At 42.7% G+C, this 18,527-nt stretch overlaps 1 protein-coding gene and 1 non-coding gene across 10 annotated transcripts in view; one reads left to right on the top strand and one right to left on the bottom strand.

The window, feature by feature from the left end:
- Nucleotides 1-24: 24 nt before the first annotated feature.
- The window catches only part of tanc2a (tetratricopeptide repeat, ankyrin repeat and coiled-coil containing 2a), a 139,526-nt gene continuing 121,023 nt past the window's right edge, over nucleotides 25-18,527 (bottom strand). For all 9 annotated transcript variants that reach the window (XM_053228572.1, XM_053228573.1, XM_053228571.1 and 6 more), the window contains 13 exons: nucleotides 17,916-18,024; nucleotides 17,657-17,779; nucleotides 16,770-17,006; nucleotides 15,822-15,995; nucleotides 15,636-15,729; nucleotides 15,289-15,422; nucleotides 15,022-15,145; nucleotides 14,154-14,329; nucleotides 13,926-14,058; nucleotides 8,766-8,857; nucleotides 6,919-7,065; nucleotides 5,911-6,011; nucleotides 25-4,778 (listed from right to left, as the gene is read on the bottom strand). In XM_053228572.1, coding sequence (XP_053084547.1) covers nucleotides 3,002-4,778; nucleotides 5,911-6,011; nucleotides 6,919-7,065; nucleotides 8,766-8,857; nucleotides 13,926-14,058; nucleotides 14,154-14,329; nucleotides 15,022-15,145; nucleotides 15,289-15,422; nucleotides 15,636-15,729; nucleotides 15,822-15,995; nucleotides 16,770-17,006; nucleotides 17,657-17,779; nucleotides 17,916-18,024 — 3,421 coding nt within the window. In that variant the 3' untranslated portion in view covers nucleotides 25-3,001. The remainder of the gene's footprint in view (nucleotides 4,779-5,910; nucleotides 6,012-6,918; nucleotides 7,066-8,765; nucleotides 8,858-13,925; nucleotides 14,059-14,153; nucleotides 14,330-15,021; nucleotides 15,146-15,288; nucleotides 15,423-15,635; nucleotides 15,730-15,821; nucleotides 15,996-16,769; nucleotides 17,007-17,656; nucleotides 17,780-17,915; nucleotides 18,025-18,527) is intronic.
- Nucleotides 2,198-2,289, top strand: trnar-ucu (transfer RNA arginine (anticodon UCU)). Its single transcript is given in 2 exon segments — nucleotides 2,198-2,234; nucleotides 2,254-2,289. It is a non-coding gene; the product is annotated as a tRNA-Arg (tRNA).

Here is an 18,527-nt window from a genome sequence, read left to right as displayed (position 1 = left end):
AATCAAGACTCGTTCAGCCACTAATCATTTCAGCCCGAGGGAGTTTCTTTGAGTTCTTAAATTAGTACATTATTTTCTCCTTTACATACAGCTGATTGTACAGTTTACAATCATGAAACAGGATTAAAAATGCATTCATGTTTCTGACTTTTACTCTTCTTTTACTCCCACTTAAAACCATGTACAGCGAATTTTGCTAATAGCAAGCCTAGATTTAAAACAAAATACAACTGAAGCATTATAAAATTGAAATAAAAAACAAAACCTGTGGGAAAAAATGTGGGAATGAGGGAAATGATTGAAGCCAAGTCCTTTCCCCATTATATATATATATATATATATATATATATATATAATGATAGGTGAAAACTCATACACACACACACACACACACACACACACACACGTTAATGTGTGCATCAGCAAAGAGCATGCATTCTAATTAAGCACAGTTTGTACAATCATTTACACATCAACCTTAAAAAATTAGTTTCAACACATTAGAAAAAAAAAACCCTTTTTCGACAGCAGTTGAAAATGATTGACTAAAACAGAGGACACAAAGTTTCCAGTCCTGTTAGCATAAAAAGGGAAAAGTGCCTAACAAAACAGTGCTGAAAAGAAAGAAGGGAAAACAGAAAGATGATTGAACACAGCATAATCAGGTGTTTAATGGAAGCCACTCCAAATGGTTAAAAAAATTAGAAACAAGGAAATAAATACAATGTAAGAGAATTAATAACCTTTTGTGAAAGTGTGTAAAATTATGTAAGTCATCTGGAAAAGTGTCTAAAATTGAAAAGAAGCCTCAACGACCTTATCCTCTCCCAAATAAAAATCTGTCACACACTAATAACGTTCTGTTGCCTTCATAAATGTGAACATGACGCGAGATGATGTTTGAGATTATACTCGTGAATGTTGCAGCACCTCCTTACATCCGCAAACCACAGCACAGCATTTTAAATGATCAAGGAAACATTTCCATGAAACCAAAATTGCCCTTAAAGCAGGTAAAAAATTTCACATTACTGACCTACCAGAAGCAGGAAAGCGGAGCACAATGGCACCAAGAGCAAAATAAAGTATGTATATGTGTATATATATAATTTTGTACAAACATAACTTAAACTGATAAATATTCCTTATTTTCTGTCATTACTTTAGCTATGTACACATTGATTTGGGATCACCTTTTACAGCCATATATACAGAAGAGGCTTCAGGAAAGCTTCAGATCAAGGACAGAGCCTGGCAACACAATGGTTCAATTCAAACAATTCCCCTAGAGGTAGGAGGGGAACAAACTTCAGACTGATCTCTTCGGGTGCAAGATTTCAGACATACTGTGCACTCAACACAGTGTCAAAATGCTGTAATGCATTATGTAGGCAGGAGGCATAACTAACGCCTTGTAAAACATTCAGACTTAGGACCCTGACATACCAAGCCAATGTCAAAAAACTAGCAAACACACTTGAACAGCCAAAATAACTTTTCTTACCAGCAGGGGGCAATAGTCTATATTCAAATTCAAAATTTAAATAAAGCCAGAAGAGCCAGAATTGCTAAAAAGACAAAGCCTGGTATTCCACCTATCTTGTACCAGAATAAGTACCTATACTGTCATGACACATTATGGTATTTAGTGCAGGAGTATGAATTTTAACCAAGCAAACTAGCCTAGCTATCATTTTCACATCATTTGAAACCACTTTAAATGATCTTGCTTTGTTTCTTTGGTGCAAACAAGTGGGTAGAGCAGATAAAAAATGTTAAGCAGGACTTGCTTTGCTTGATTTGGTGTTTCTTTCCCTTTAACAATTTGCTCAGCTGAACAGCCAATCAAACAGCTTTCTCTGGCTTTCCGACCAATATTCAACACTTAAGACCACAGCATACATAATTTTGGTGATGGCGTCTGTGACGTTTGCGTAAAGCCTGCTTACAAGCTCGCATAGTCTGCGATTTTTCAAGTGCCCCAGTACTTCAGGTGGAGCTATTAAAATTTCTTAGTGATTTCTGACTACAGGAAAAAGATTACTGTCCTTCAATGTCATCCATCTTGTGATGAATTAGTTTGTAGTGAGCATAGTGTGTTCGTGTTTGCAGTTTGCCTAGCTGCCGTGTGCACGACACAGTGAACACACATGCTGTGTGCAATTACATCATATTTGGCTCTGTGTGCCAAATATGTGGCTCTGTGGCGCAATGGATAGCGCATTGGACTTCTAAGTGGCACTTAGTGGAGTGATTCAAAGGTTGTGGGTTCGAGTCCCACCAGAGTCGAGGTTTTGCATTGCGTCTATAGTGAAAAAGATTTACATTAAGAAGACAGAGCCTGGATGTCCCATGACACACTGTGAGAAGACCGCTTTTCAAAAATTTCCCTCATGGGATCAATAAAGTCTATCTATCTATATTTTTTGTAGAAGCCAGCCAAATGTTGCTTCTCCATGAAGTATGCTGAGGAATTTAATCAGTCAACTAGCGTTAACTATGTGGGAAATGCAGTAAAAACTAAGGACATCAGATAGCTTGGTGTGTCAGGTGTAAGTACTGACTGTTGAGAAGCTCTGTTCCACCATTTCCTACAAATGTAAGCAATTTATATCAATGAAATTTTATAGTTAAATCACCAGATGTGCTTGCACAAGTCCTGCATATTGGATGCGTTATGCTCTGTAGCACTACTGTCCATCTAAATAACAAAGCTTAAGGTCACTACTGATGAAATGTCCCTTTTCTGAAAGCCACATGTGGTCAGACTATCTGTATGACTGATACTAATATCCCATATTGCCGCATCCCTAGCTAGCATACAGCAGTTATGGCGGTCCACTCCAACTGAGGCTCCTGAAGTATCCTGCATGTCCTGATCCCAAAGCAGATGCTTTCTACAACATCTCCTTTCAGGTCCATATATTCAGTTTTAAGATCGGATTACATCAAAGTGAGGGGGAAACCATGTGAGTCCTAGTACATATCTACAATTTGTGCCTCAAACGTTGGACTCAACAAAGGGCCTCTTTGGTTTGATAGGAGAGGAAGGACCTTGGCGCTCCCCATGTCCCGCCTGTCTGTAGTCGCTGTCCTGATAGGCCTGCGAGACCGGCAGCGTTCGCGCCACCTTAACGTCTGGGTATGTGGGTGCCTGACTCACCCGGCCTGTGTTATCTGGCCGATAGTAGTCATCCTCCACTAGGTGTCCGTTGTGGGCATTGTTGGTGCGATTGTAGTAGGCAAGGTGCCCATAGGTCATGTTGCCAGGTGATGTGGCAGGGCTGGAGACCACAGTATCTAAAGATGACACAGCCCAAGTGCGTGATGAAGAGGAAGATGATGAAGGTTGCTGAAGAAACTGCTGAGTCCGTGCTGTCTTGTCTATGATGCCCATGAAGGGCGTGCTGCGTGCCCGCATAGCCTCACCTGGGTAAGTCCCCCCTAAAAGTCGCATGTCAGTGCCTTGTGGTGGAGAAACTGGTGACAGGTCATCGCTGTATCCACCCTCATATGCCAGCTTCAGTGGGATTTCCATTTGTTGTGCTGAAGCCGAGGGCCTGAAGCCTGGACCTAAATTAGAGGTGGATCCTGCTGCCAGACTGCTGCTAGAAGGTGAGAAGCGCAGGCCAGTGCTCTGAGAGTGGATGAGCGGCCGTGGTGTAGGGCCAGTGGCACTTAGTGGGCGCCGGAGACCGTGAGGGTGCTCAGGTGATGATAACTGAGGTTGGCGCTCAATTTCATGTGGCTGGACGGGATAATAAGCAGCTGACTGGCTGCGGCTGATCTGTGGTGCCATTTGACCATAACGGGGGCCTGTGATGCTGGGCCTGTATGCATGTGAGGGCCTCTGAGGGAGCTCCTCTTCTATGTACACACTGCCCTGTATCTGCAGTGGGCTTGAATAGGCTACCTCCCCAAGCTCGTCGACATCCCCAGGAACATGTCCTCTCATGGACTGGGCCACATGAGAGTAAGCGCTGGAGTGGACCGAGGCACTGGTCTGATTTGTGCGGATGATCTGGGCCTTGGCTGGCTGCAGCCACTGGGTTTGCTGCTGCAGTGAGCGCTGGCTGCCCATTTTAGCCAGCGGCGATTTGGGCCTGCCAGAAAGTCCCTCTTGTTGATAGCGGTTTGAGCTGACAGAGGCAGACTGTGGTCTGTAGATGGCTGCATTCTCTGAGGTGTAGGCTCCACGGCGTAAAGGCGAGGGAGGGGGGCTGAAGTGGTAGGATGAGGAGGAGGAAGAAGAGGAAGCTTGATGGGCCGGAGAGGTGTGAGGAGGGCTTGGACGATAGTGGGAGGTCTGGTGAGTTGGAGAGAGCGACGGAGAGGTGGACTGGTAACCCTGGCGAGTCGGAGAGGACATGGAAGGAGGACTGGGCCGCAGATCATAAGCCTGGCCCATGGAAGCGCTTCCGGAAAGGTAGGGTAAATGGCTTGGGGAAGGTGGCATGTTCTGAATGACAGGCAGACCTGAAGGACTGGAACGAGGCTCGGCAGTCACAGCTAGTGGAAGACCATCCAAATCCCGCTCCAGGTAATCTTCGTCCTCTTCAAACAGGTCCTGCACTGGCTCCATGTCAGACAGGCGGGGCTCCAGCGGAGGAGGATGAGGGGCTTGCTCATGGGGAGGGGAAGGAGGTGGATCCAGCTGCTGTTGCTGAGCGACTTGGCGACACTCCTCCTCCACACGCTGCAGCAGACGCTGGATCTCGCGGTTATTGGGACACAGGCGTATGGCTTCACTCAGGTCCTCCAGGGCTGCGTGGAATTGCCTACACAGAGAAAGAGATGCGTTATATGTGATGCGGAGATAAAAAAAACACCAACTAATAGACAGTTATGTATAGGAAACTTGTTTAAAAGGGGAAGTGTGTAAAGTTTAGAGCTCTCTGCTGCCTGCAAAGTGCAATTAAAACCTTGCTGTTGCCTTCCTCGTTGCCTTCCTCTTCCCCTCAACTAACCTCAGTCCCTCTGATTGAAACTATGTAGGCCTCCTGAATTGCATTTTAAAGTCCCCATGAAACATCTTGAGAGCCATGATTTGATGCCGTATGCTGAGGTATTTCCTTTTGGAACAGGCAGTTAGGTCTTGACTGAATTATATAATAACCAACAGAGTTTGAGATACATTACACCCCAAAACTGAACAAACTGGACAGAAGTGTAGTGAATTAGCAAAATATTTTGAACAGTGAAGAGTTAAATGAGATGCTTTTTTCCAATGGCAGATGCTTTCTCACCGCCGAATTCAGCATGCCTTTCAACAATATCTTAGACGAAGAGATTGCTTGGGCCGAGGTCGACCATCAGTGGTGCCGGGAGTGACGGAGAGCCATCACCAAGAGGCATCTGATTTTTGAGTTCAAGATACTTTACAGGACACTTTATGGAAAAGAGGTAGGGACTATTAGTTTTGTCCTGCCTGCAAGTGGATATTATTTCGGGCCAGGAATCAAAATCAGAATCTAAATCCTGAAATGAAGAAACTAATAAGGGGATCCACTGTAGATCAATATTGCGAATCATAGTTTTCCATTTTTCATTTCATAATTACAGCTCTGGAACACATGCAGAGGTTATAAACTGCACCTTTAAAATGCTGGACAAAATACTGCACCCTCTCAACCGAACACTGTCCATAGCTCATAGTCCAACAACACAGCTGTGGCAGGTAATGTTCTGTGTGTGTTACTCATGAAAATAATCTGAAAATGTAGAAATAAAGATGTGATGTGACAGATGGGAAGTCTGTAGAATAAAAATAATGTTGAAATGTATGGAAATGAGCCTCCTTATCCTTAGGGTAACACTACCAGGTGAGATTTCACCTCATTACTAAGTCTAGATTAGATAAAAGTAGGAGGTTTAGGTCCCAGCGCCCTTCCTGTTTGTTGCTACGGTTACCTGCTGCTGCGTTTGGCGCGGGCTCGTGCGTAAAAGGCCTCATAGGATTTGGGTTTCAACTCTAGAGCTCTGGAGGCAAACTCCTCCGCCATGCCAAAGTCCTGCAAGCAACAACAGGGCCGACAGTCATACACAGAGCCATACGCATGGAGGCATGTAGGGCTAGTCACATGCGTACACACATACATATACATACATACATACATACATACATACATGGTTTGATATGGACACAATCATTCTGAACATACATATGATAACTTGACATCATGGACACAATCATTATGAACGTACATGTGCACAATTGCATCAACCCAAAAATATGGAATGTCCACACATGTCCACACATACACTGACATCAGAGACTGAACACACACACACACACACACACACACACACAGACTCTATAAAGCAATATTTTTATCCCCACCAGGGGGTGCTTTTAATACAGTGACTTTTATGTGCCACAACTGTTGCAACAATACCAAGTCTGTTGTTACGATCTGTCTGAATCTATTTAAATAATCTCAAGAGAGACTAAATCCCTTCTATTACACAGGGCTGAAAAAAATCCTAAACTTGACAGACCAAAAACCAAAAAAAGGGTGGCTGGGATGAAAAGTGATGATGTTGGTCAGATGTTGCCATTATTATATCCGGAAAGACTGAATGAACACAGCAGCATCATCCCACTAACTGTGGAAAATGTAAGCTGTTTTTAACTCAATGCCTAGGTAGGATTCTCCCTCACTTTTGGATTACAATTCCAAATAAATGAATGTAAATGAGCACAAATATTCTATAGCAGTACGGGTGGCACTGTGATATGAAAATACCTATTATATCCATTAACAGAACTCACGTAGATTTACTTTACACTGAAATGTTGATGCACTGAACAAAACTTGCATGCGCACTGTACATATGACTAATCTTGGTTCATTTTGCACAAAAAGTTGACACTCTCAAGACAGTTAATAACAGAACCTGAAACCACTGGCTACTAACGTTCATTTTGCGGCGGCAACGGGACAAGTTGAGGAGCAGGGAGACTTTAAGCTCACGGAAACTCTTCAAATCCTCAGTGAAACCTTCGCGAGGGAACTTCTTCAGGGCATACTGATAGCGCTGGGCTGCTTCCTTCACCTTTCCCTTCTGTTAGAGCAAAAAACACAGTTCTTAGCATGTAAAGAGTGGAAGGAAGGACTGTAGACTGGAAGGAAGGAAGAATGGAAAGAAGGAAGGTAGGTAGGTAGGGAGGTAAAACACAAGGTAGGAAGAAGGGATGGAAGGTAGGTAGTTACACAGGTAAAGAGCAAGGGAAGAAGAAGGGATGGAAGTAAGAAAGAAAGGCATGTAGGTAGGGATGAGAGAAGAAGAAAGGAAAGACAGCTGTAGGTAGGTAAGTAAGAAGGGTGGATGGGAGGTAGGTTTGCAGGTAGGTATGTTAGGTACTTAGGAAGGAAGAAAGAAAACTGGGTAACATAGTAGGGAGGTAAGATGGTAGGTATGGGAAAGATGGAAGTAGTGAATTAGGTGAAAAGAAAAGACCAAAGGAAGGAAGTTTGGAAGGAAGGTGGGTAGACAAAAAGATAAACAGGTTGGAAGGAAGGAAAGAATGTAGGAGAGAAAGAAAGGTAGGTAAGTAGGTAGGTAGGAAGGAAAAAAGGAAGGTAGCGAGCAAGGTATATAGGTAAGAAAGACAAAAGGGGGTAGAAGAACAAGGGGAAGGAAGTTCTAAAAATGTAAGATGAAAAGACAGATTTAAGATATGTAGGTAAGAAGGAATGACAGAAGGAAGTAGTTTGGTAGGTAAGGGAAAGACAGAAGGAGTGTAGGTATGAAATTAGTTGAATAGGTAGGGAGGGAGGTATAAAGTAAGGTTGGTAGAAAGAAAAGAAGGTAGGAAGTAGGAAGGAAGGTTGATGGAAGGTGGTAAAGACAAAGGGTATGTAGAAAGGATGTAAGGAAGGAACAAAGTAAGTACATAGGTTGGAAGGTACAGACATAGGCAGGATGAAAGGAAAGGATAAAGTTACAGAGGAAGGTGGGTAGGTAGGAAAGGAGGAAAGATGAATAGAAAGACAGATGTAAGGTAGTCACAGGAGTAATGGTGTTAAGGTGGGAATGTGGGTAGACAGAAAGGTAAGTAGGAAAGAAGAAAGAAATGTGGGCAGGAAAGATGGTAGTTAAGGGAAATAGAGAAGGTATATAACAAAGGGAAAAACAAAGGAAGGAAAGTAGGAATGAAGGTGGGTAGATAGAAAGGTATGCAGGTAGAAAGATGGGAAAGATGACAGGAGAGAAAGAAAGGTAGGTAGGAAATAAGGAAGGTAGGAAGGAAGGCAGACGGACAGGCAGAAAAGGTGGGTAGAGAGAAGGGAAGGAAGTTAGAAAGAAAGATGGCTAGGTAGCAAGGAGAAAAGGGGAAAGGAAAGACAGATGTAAGGTATGTAGTTATAGAAGAAGATAGGACAGAAGGGAAGGTTGGTATGTAGGCAAAATGGAAGATAGGCAGAAGGTAGGCAGAAAGAAGCACAAAGGAAGGAAAGAATATAGGAAGGTAGGTAGGTAAAAATGTAGTTGGGACTCATGGTAGGAATGAGGGTGGGTGGACAAGTAGGCAGCTAGATGAAAGTAGAAAGGAATAAAGGTATACATAAAGATAGAAAGGAAAGTGGGAAAGTAAGAATAAATGAATTATGCAGATGTACATTTTTTATTTACCTACAGACTTATAGATTACACTTCATTTCATAACGGTAGCTTTAACTGCTCTACCACACGACTATGATATCTAACGATCCAAACTACAGTGTCATCAATTATTATTTAATATTTGGAGAGAGACTGACCTTGTAGAATCCATCTCCTTCCTCAATCAGCTTGCTCAGGAGGACAATCATGATGTCTGGCTTGGAGGTGGCCATGGCCCACGTTGCTGGACCTGTGGCAAACAGGAAGTGAGTGGTGTCAGACAACAGGCTAACACGATCAAGCGACTTGATGGGAAAAAGCAGTTCATTCAAGAGCAAAAGACACGACATCTTTATATCTTTGTCTCTGGTAAATTAGAGATCAAATCTATACTGTCAGTGGTTCTCAGGCCTGGTGAAGGAGTGCCATGAACTCTATCCCTACGTTCACACTAGCAAGCAACAAGCCACTCGTGTCTCTTGTAGTTCGTGACGTCATGGGCATGCAGTGACTGCTAATGTTGTTGCTTCTGGGCGTGGCATGTCCAGCGTTTGTTGTAGTTCCAAAGAGTAGCCAAATGTAAATAGTTCTTGAGCAATTAAATAATGCACTAATCAGTGTGAAATTGGTTGTTTGATTTACGTGCATTTGTTACATGCTTGCTTCACTGGCAGATTAGCAAAGCATGCTAACTACAGTACGTACAATAACCAGTGGCACCAATGATCTCTGCTATTTTCTTCCAAGCTTTATTTTTCTTTGTAATGTTTTGATTGCAATGTCATTAAATGTAATACACATTTAAAGAGAGGTTGTATATGACAGGGTAAGCTGAAACCACAGTTGAAAGTTTTTCTTCCATTTCTGTGTTTCAAACAGTAAATGGGAAATAATTGCAGGTAAGAATTAAAGTTATGAGTGCTGAACTGAAGAAACATCAGACCAAACAATCCATAGAATTGGTCTGAGGAATCATTTAAGCCAATTGTTTGGATTTTTTACTGTGTCATACCCACTTTGCATAGAACTGAGAAAAACTCAGTTGACTTTTTCTTGTCATTAAAATCGCAGCTCTGTGTTCACAAATATACATACAAAATGTTGTTGCTTTGTTGCTTGTTGATGTGAATGTAGGGCATAACTTAGTGTTTTCCTTCCACTAGCACACCTGACGTTAGTTATAAATGGCTCAGCAAATAGCTGAAATGTTTTGTCAGGTGCAGTGGCAGGGGCACACTTCAAAACCTAGAATGAAAACCACTGAAGGACAGAAACTCCATATGGCAATACACAAACAGTATACACAAAATTTCAGTAGTCCAGCAACAAAAGAATGACAATGACTGATCACACAACCAAATACAGGATGCACAACACATTCCCATAGCTGTGCTTCCAGGGGTCAAGGGGTCAGGAGTACAGCGAATGGAGGGGGAATCTCTGAATATAGATTAACATACAAATCCAGAACTGCCTCCATGTTGTCCAACCCTCCCAATTCTACCCCTGCCTATGCTAACAAGTATGGCATACTATGCTATCCTAAAATAGTTACCATCCACACTGGGGAAAGTTAGACCTGACTCCAAAGAAGAGACCTTTGTCCACCAACATTGGGGATATTGTTGATGTACCATTGGTTATTGCTACTGCACACCTGTACGGCACTGCAGGTAATGTTAGCACAGGTAACCTCTGAGATTCTAGCTTGCATTTGTCACAGGAAGATGGGCGGCTTTGCATCATCATATTCTAGCAATTTATTTAACAGTAGCATGTACCTTGGCAACCAAAACTTACTTCATCACTTACAGCAGAATTAGCTGGCCAACAGGCAAATTATTAATAATAATTTGCATTATGGACTATTTTGTGAGATCACAAACTGTACTGAGAAGGTCTCTGATTTAAAAGTAAATGGAGACAAGACATATCAAGCAGGCAGAGCAGAAAGCACTCCAAGCCAGGCAACAAATGAGTCATGGAGTTTGTGAACACTGGACATTTCCTGAAGTGTTCAGTCTGCGTAGAGAAACAATCCATCACCATCATTCATGCATTTCCAGACATGCACTCATGCATATGTGCCTTCAAGCTAGAACTGACCAATCCCAAGATCCATCTTAGTTGTCTGCCCATCAAATCTCTGCTTAGTAACCTTTGCTGTCTGCCATTAACCCGGTTTAGTACCGTCGCAGGTTCACCAGCATTTCCCATGAACATGTTTTAATATGGTCAAAACAAATGCATGGGGAAAAATATTAGCTAAATGTTAGCTATCTAGTCTCAATTGCTGTTCATTAATCTAAAGCCAGTGTTATGTGGATTGTTCTACTAACGCTGCGTTTAACTTAACTCAGAAGCCATGTTGATATGATGTCACTCGCTGTATTCAGGGGTGAGGAGATCATTCAGTTGAAAGGGGCCTTTTTTCCTTTCCCTAGTCAAAAATGCTGAGTTGCGAGCTGAAGTCGGATGCAGCATACAATAAGGCTAACATTTCATGCTGCTTTTGGACCAGTTCAAGCTGAGAGCATCAGCATTTTGCAACAGATCTTTTTTGTTTTGCTGCCATCTATATGATAAATAAGGAAAAAGGCATTCTGTTATAGGAACATAGTTAGAGCAGTGTTACCATTACCCGCCCCAAAGTTGATTAATTTTCTCTTACAGCAAGTCCCCAAGTGTTTGTTTCCCCCTGTGATTTGCAGCTGCACAACTATCAGAGCCTCTGTTACAGAAAATTAATCAACACCTTCTGACCAACCAGAATCCAAAACCTTTCCTACTTGAAACCTTGTTACCTGATTACCAAAACTGATCGTTTGTGGTAGCCATTTATCTCCATGACTTCAGACTCCATTTTTCAGAAGCCTGACCTACGTAGCAATGGTAACCAAGTGTGGGCGGGGCTTGGGATTGGTCTGTTATCTTGGCAGGCATCATAACAGCATACATCAAACAGTATCATCATTTCCCTAAATAATGGACTGATTTGTGCTTTGGTCTATGAGCTTTTACGAAGACACCACATAAAACGAGACCATCAAAGAGGGGTACTGAAGTGGATTACACTTATACAAATAATGGTTGGAAACGGAAGATGAGGGCGCACACACAGGTGAGGAAGGGCTTTACCTCTGGCCCTGCTGGGGAGGGTCTGACATCCTGCTTACGGAGAGAGAGAGGGAAGTGAGGGGGAGGTCACGCAAGCAACAGGGATACAGGGGAGTGGGGTGAACGAATCACCACAGGGTTAAAGTTCCATGTCAGCCCGCAGAGAGGGATAAGTTAGATTCAAGAAGAGAGTGAGACAGAACCAAGTGAGAGGTGTGAAAAAGCGTGAAATGAGAGAAGAAGAGCAGCGAACGCACAGCAGCACAGGGTTAAAAGCAGCAGCAGCATTAGTGGCCTCTCTCAGTACACACTGATGAAATGCCGCAATGTCAGTGCATTTAGCTGAAATTAAACACTGGGGTTTGGTGTAATGTAACATTTATATAATGTTTTCAAAACATTTATTTACTTCACTAGATCTCTTTAGTTAAAAAAATTGCATGAAATAAGACCATACAGACACACAACTGCATTAAAATCCAGCTTTTTCCAAGTACTAATAAGAAATGCTAATATAGCAGCAAGCAGCAATTAAGGGACCAAGCACTTTTTGGCCTCACAACTTAGCGATAGAAGAAGACCAGAAGCCATTAGGACCATCAGTGCTTGTTCTCAAAGAGATATACTCCATTTGAAGGGAAAATGTCAAGCTGTTGCTGAATTACTGCCTCACTTCCAGGTTGCAAATGACCTCAAAGCTTGTTGATTAAAATCAGGTCATGTTGCTAAACATATGTGACAAGTTTGGCATCAAAATATAATAAGACGAAGGAAAGGAAGAAGAAAAGATACAACTGCAATAGGGTTCCTAGGCACCTTTGGTACTATAGTGCTATCATGGCCTCTAATCAGTACGGAGGTATGAACACACACACAGACCCACACACAGACCCACACACAGACCCACACACAGACCCACACACAGACAGAAAGCTAGAATAGGCCCTTTTATAGTGTACTGCTGCTGCTAATAAATAATACCTTTTTTTTGGTTTTGCCAAACTGTCCTGAAGAGAGCGCTAATACAACGGCTTGGATGTAAGGCACCCAAAAGCCATGAAGAAGAGGAAGAAGAAGAGCTCACACTACTAAGTCTCATTTACTCTGTTCATTTTGTTGATAGCAATCTGACAGGTGTAACTACAAAACCTTTCATCAAAAACGTGACATGAGACAGTGGGACAGTGAATAACTGGTATGTTTGCCATGTTGGTGTAAAATGAGCATCACAGCATACAAACACTTTGTTATGCAGCTACAGGTTGCACAATCATGACAGCTTTGTTACTCTGACTGTTAGAAAGCGCTGACAATGGAGGCTCCTTCTGAAACAAAGTGTTTTGAAACATTTGAAAGCTATTCTATTTTTTAAAAGCTATTCAACACACAGAATCAATACTTTAATAAAAAAAGGGGTTCTTTTTCTTTCTATGAATCTTTTAGGAATTAAATGAATTATATATATCCTCCATGATCATAACAGGAAACCTTCATCTTTTCTAAGAGCATCTCTAATGCTAGGACCTTAATGTGAAATGAACAGATGCTGACTGGATGCTGATTTATTTGCTTGGTTGCTTTAATCTAAGATTTTTTTTTTTTTAAACAGTTTGTAGTTTCCACTTTTTAACCTACAGTGTTTACATTATGAGCTCTAGTTTATGTAATCGAGTGGCTCTCTTGCCTATCTCTCTCTTATCTTAGCTTAGCTCATTTATTTTTTTGGTGATGTAAACAACTTGGAAACGGTGGCAGGAGATTTTAGGAATTGGGTTTCATGTATCCAAGTAATATTTTTAGTTTTAATGCATTAAAACAGCACAAAAGGAAGAGGATATTATAAATATAATATGACGAGGTGCAGAAGAGTTGTAATGAAATTGAGTTCCTCTTTTTGCACTGAACTTTCTAATGTTAATCATGTAATATTGTTTCTAAATTTAAGACTTGAATGAGAAATTGAATACACTATACACTCACTCATAGCTGAATAACATTTTAAGCTAATTAATATTTAAACACACTCTCTCTTACCTGTCCTGAGGTCTAATATGGATATCTACGGAGTATGAATTTATAGAAATTGATTGTTTGTGTTAATGCTGTGATGTGTTCCACTTGAAACAATATGTTACAGACTTCCTCCAGCTTCCTGTCTTTCTTTCTTTCTTGTCTTTTCCACCAGTCTCTCTCACTCTTACCTATCTTGGCACCCTTCTTCAGCAGGGCTACCACCACCGATGTGTTCCTGCAGCCCACGGCTCTGTCCAGAGGCCTCATGCCACTGTAGTCCACATGCTCGATCATGGCGCCGTGCTCCACCAGGAACTGTACCTGTGCAAAACACACAAACACAGCAAAGGCTTAGCATTTTAGTCCCACTACTATGGCACAGGAAATCCATATAAGGGCAAGGGAAACGTTCTCACCACTTCTGAATCTCCGTAGAAGGCAGCGAGGTCCAGCGGCGTGCGGCCGCTCTTGTCAGCATGAGCCGTCGCCGCTCCTCTCTCCACCAACGCACGGACCAATGGGAGGTGGCCTTTCAGACACGCCCAGCTCAGAGCCGTGAGCCCCTCCTTATCCATCAGGGCCAATGATGCACCTGTGGGCGGAGTTACAGAGGTCAGAGATGAGAGACAGGATATAATAATGTATTTTTGTAAAGCAACTGTCAAAATGTCCAACATAAACAGATACTAGATGCAAGGAATAAAACACACTGTGTTGTGCTGTTATAGGAACTTTATCAGTGAAGTGGTGGTCCGATGAAGTGGGGTTGTTGTTACCACCACTTTTTTGTTTTTTTGTTATGTTTTTTTATATACAAGGTCATGGATCGGCCATTAAACAAGTTGCATCCTGCAGTCACTTACATTATAGCAGCTATAAACAGTCTTTCCCTCACCAGCCTCTCTTTATTCTCTCTCTTGAAGTTAATAAGACAAAAAAAACGCAGCTTGTCATGTAAGAGAATAACCGCACTGACACTGGAGACTCCTTCCATAAGTGTTAAATAAACATCTCCTTACAGAAACTTCACCTTATCAATGATTACACGTTTTTTAATCCATTTATGTGGAGCGTCTGCTGTACAAGTGCCTGTGAATGAGCTGTTACCATAGAAACGGTAACGTATTAAACCGAGTGCATTAATCTAAACCTGTGATTTGCAGCTGCACTACTGTCAGAGCTGCTGTTATAGAGAATTAATCAACACCTTCTCAGCTCTCAACTGTGCCGTTTGTGGATGTGCTATGGTGCTAGCATTAGCATGTTGTGAGAACACACACTCACCCTGCTCCAGCAGGAACTCTGCCGTGGCCAGATGACCCTCAGACGCGGCCACCATTAGAGGAGTGCGGCCCTGTTTATCCGCCATGTTCACATCAGCGCCGTGATTCTGAAGAAGCTCCACAATCTAAACACACACACACACACGCGCACACAGAATAATGATACAGGTGGCAGCTCAACTCTGTCACCAAAGTGCAAACTTAAAGGAGGACTCGTCCTATGCTATGGTACAGTGTGTGTGTATGGGTGTGTGTGTGTGTTTCTCACCTGCCAGTGGCCCTGACGGACAGCACTGAACAGCGGCACGATGCCGCGGCGGTTAGGCTGAGAGACGGCGGCTCCCTGCTCCAACAACAACCTACACACATCCAACTTCCCTCTGCCTGCTGCTGCAGTCAGAGCTGAGAGTGACAAGACAGAGATAGAGACAGAAAGAGAGACAAACGGAGAGAAAAACAGACAGACAGAGAGTGAGAGGGAGACAGAGAAACAATAAAAGACAGCAAGAGAAAATAGTAAGAGAGAGACAAAGAGAGAGACAGAGAGTGAGAGGAGGCAGAGAAAGAGAAAAGAATTTTCTTTACTCTTAAACACACACACACACACACACACACCTGTTTCCCCCCACAGCGTGTCGAAGCTGTTGATGTGAGGGCGCTCCTCCTCATCCTCGTCCTTCTCTGGAAGGTCCAGCAGGTACAACGCAATCTACACACACATGTAGGAGTGTGAGAGCATTGTATAGGCTGAGTGTGTGTGTGAGTGTGTGTGTTTGTGTGTGTGTGAGTGTGTGTGTGTACCTCAGTATAGCCCATGCTAGCTGCTGCTATAAGGGCCTGCTGTACAGCGTGTGTTTTGCTGAAAGCTGCCTCAGCGCTCCACTCACACTCCAGCAGGAACTTCACCACCTCCAGGTGTCCTCTCAGAGCCGCGTGCACCAGAGGACACTGACCGTTCCTGTCCACGTGGTCCACCTAACACACACACACACACACACACACACGCCTGCTTTATTAACATAAATTCGGTTAAAGTCATCTGTAACTCAAAGAACATCTATAAATAGAATAAAATACTGAAGAAGTGAAAACAGAAGATTCATCCATCTTTCACAAATTCTTTCACCAGTGCACCTATCATCCATCCATCCTCACAAATCCATTTATGCTTCCATCCATCCATCTTTCACAAATCCAATCATCCATCTATCCAGTCATTCTTTACAAAACTACAAATTTATCCTTCTGTCCAGCCCCTGAATCATACATGCATCCATTTATCCTTCACAAATCCATCCATCACTCCATTCATCATTTCCAACTCCCTCCATCAATCCAGCCATCCTTTACAAATCCACCCATCTTTCACAAATCTCTTCATCCATCATTCTTTACAAATGCTTTTACCCAACCATCTATCAATCCATCCTTTACAACTCCTTCCATCCTTTACAAATCCACTGATCCATCCATCCAACTTTTACAAAATTATTCATCCATCCATTCAGACATCCTTTAAAAACTCCAACCACCCATCCTTCTATTCATTCTTTACAAATCCATCCACCTGCTACCCTTCAGCATTACTGTGCATGTACAGAGAATCAGCCACATGGTTAAAGTAAGCTCAGTGTTTTGATTTATCAGCTGGATCTACCACACTGGCACAGTTTGGGAAATTCCTTTTTACGCTGTTAAATCAGAGCTGCTCACACCACCTCCATCGCCATTCTAACCCCCACCACTGACCTTTGCGTTTTTGGCACAGAGGGTGGTGATGATGGTCAGGTGACCGCCGGCGGCTGCGTAGCCCAGCGGTGTGAGGCCGCTCTCCGATGCTCCGTTCACATCAGCGCCAAACTCCAGCAACAGCGTCACCATCTCCATATAACCCAGGTGTGCATACACACACAGCACCGGAGCGTTGTTCAACACCTCCGTACGGTAGTTCACGTTGGCTCCGCCCAGAATGAGCAGACGAGAGACCTACATCAGAGAGAGAGAGGCAAAGAGACAGACAGACAGAGACACATGAGCCAAAGGATCAGATTTCAATCATATCTAAGCAATCAGGTTTTTGAGGTTTTTGATGGTGTTAGTGATGGTTGTGTTGGTGATGGTGAGATACTGATGATGAGATGGTGATATAGTGTTGGTTCTGGTGATGGTGAGATGGTGAGATGGTGTTGGTGATGGTGAAGTGGTGATCGTGGTGGTGATGGTGAGACGGTGTAGGTGTAGGTGATGGTGAGATGGTGTTGGTGAGATGGTGTTGGTGATGGTGTAGTGGTGATCGTGGTGGTGATGGTGAGATGGTGAGATGGTGTTGGTGAGATGGTGTTGGTGAGATGGTGTTGGTGAGATGGTGTTGGTGTTGGTGAGACGGCGATGATGAGACGGTGCTGGTGACGGTAAGGTGGTGATGGTGAGATGGTGTTGGTGTTAGTGATGGTGGTGTTGGTGATGGTGAGATGGCGATGATGAGACGGTGCTGGTGACGGTAAGGTGGTGATGGTGAGATGGTGTTGGTGTTAGTGATGGTGGTGTTGGTGATGGTGAGACGGCGATGATGAGACGGTGCTGGTGATGGTGAGGTGGTGACGGTGAGACGGTGTTGGTGATGATGTTGGTGTTACCTTGATGTTGGGGGTGTAGAGGTTGCGCAGGGATGCGAGGGCAGCAGACAGACCCTCTGTACTGTACGACACCCACAGCCCCTGCAGGACAGACGAGGAAACCCCGACCTTCTTACTCAGACCCTGTGAGGAAAAAAACATTCCCTCAAAATGAGCATTGCCATGATTCTGAATGTAAATTTGTGTGTTAGCTTTGCGTCACTCAAAGCTTATATGTATAAGTGTGTGTGTGTGTGTGTGTGTGTGTGTGTATATATACCTTGAAGATGTGTGCTTTGAGAATGTGGTGGCCGAGCTCGATGGTTTGCTGTCGGTTCAGTTTGCCCTCCTGCCGCGAGAACCAGAAGGCCAGCAGTGTGTGACCACTCCTACACACACACACACACACACACACACACACACACATACAGAGAAAAGTTACACACATTATCACAATTATTATGCATGACATTAGAATCACTGTTATACGTATATCACAAATAATATATAAAGAGTATTTTTAATGAATATGCCTTTTCCTGACCTTCACAGAATTTTAAAAATTTTTCCAAACTTCTATTTTTGTCATTAAATTGGAAAAAAACACGATTTAGACCCATAGTGTCAAGGAGGATTTACTTGTTTCATTTTTCATTTTAATTATAAATTCTAAACTGAGCACCTTACGTTAATTCCATACATGTCCTGAGATTCTCTACTTTATCTCTCTTTTCTTTTTACAGTTTACATGATTAACCTATATTATCTAAACAAGCAAACAAGTACAAATAAATAAATAAATTAATTAATTAAAATATTAAAATAAATAAGTAGTGTATTGGATATATATGAGTAATTAAGTCTATCTTTAAATACTAAGAATAATCATAAA

The sequence above is a fragment of the Pangasianodon hypophthalmus genome, chromosome 23 (genome assembly GCF_027358585.1).
Source record: "Pangasianodon hypophthalmus isolate fPanHyp1 chromosome 23, fPanHyp1.pri, whole genome shotgun sequence".
Lineage (NCBI taxonomy): Eukaryota > Metazoa > Chordata > Actinopteri > Siluriformes > Pangasiidae > Pangasianodon > Pangasianodon hypophthalmus.
Note: the sequence above shows the minus strand (reverse complement) of the source record. Positions and strands in the feature narration are given on the sequence as shown.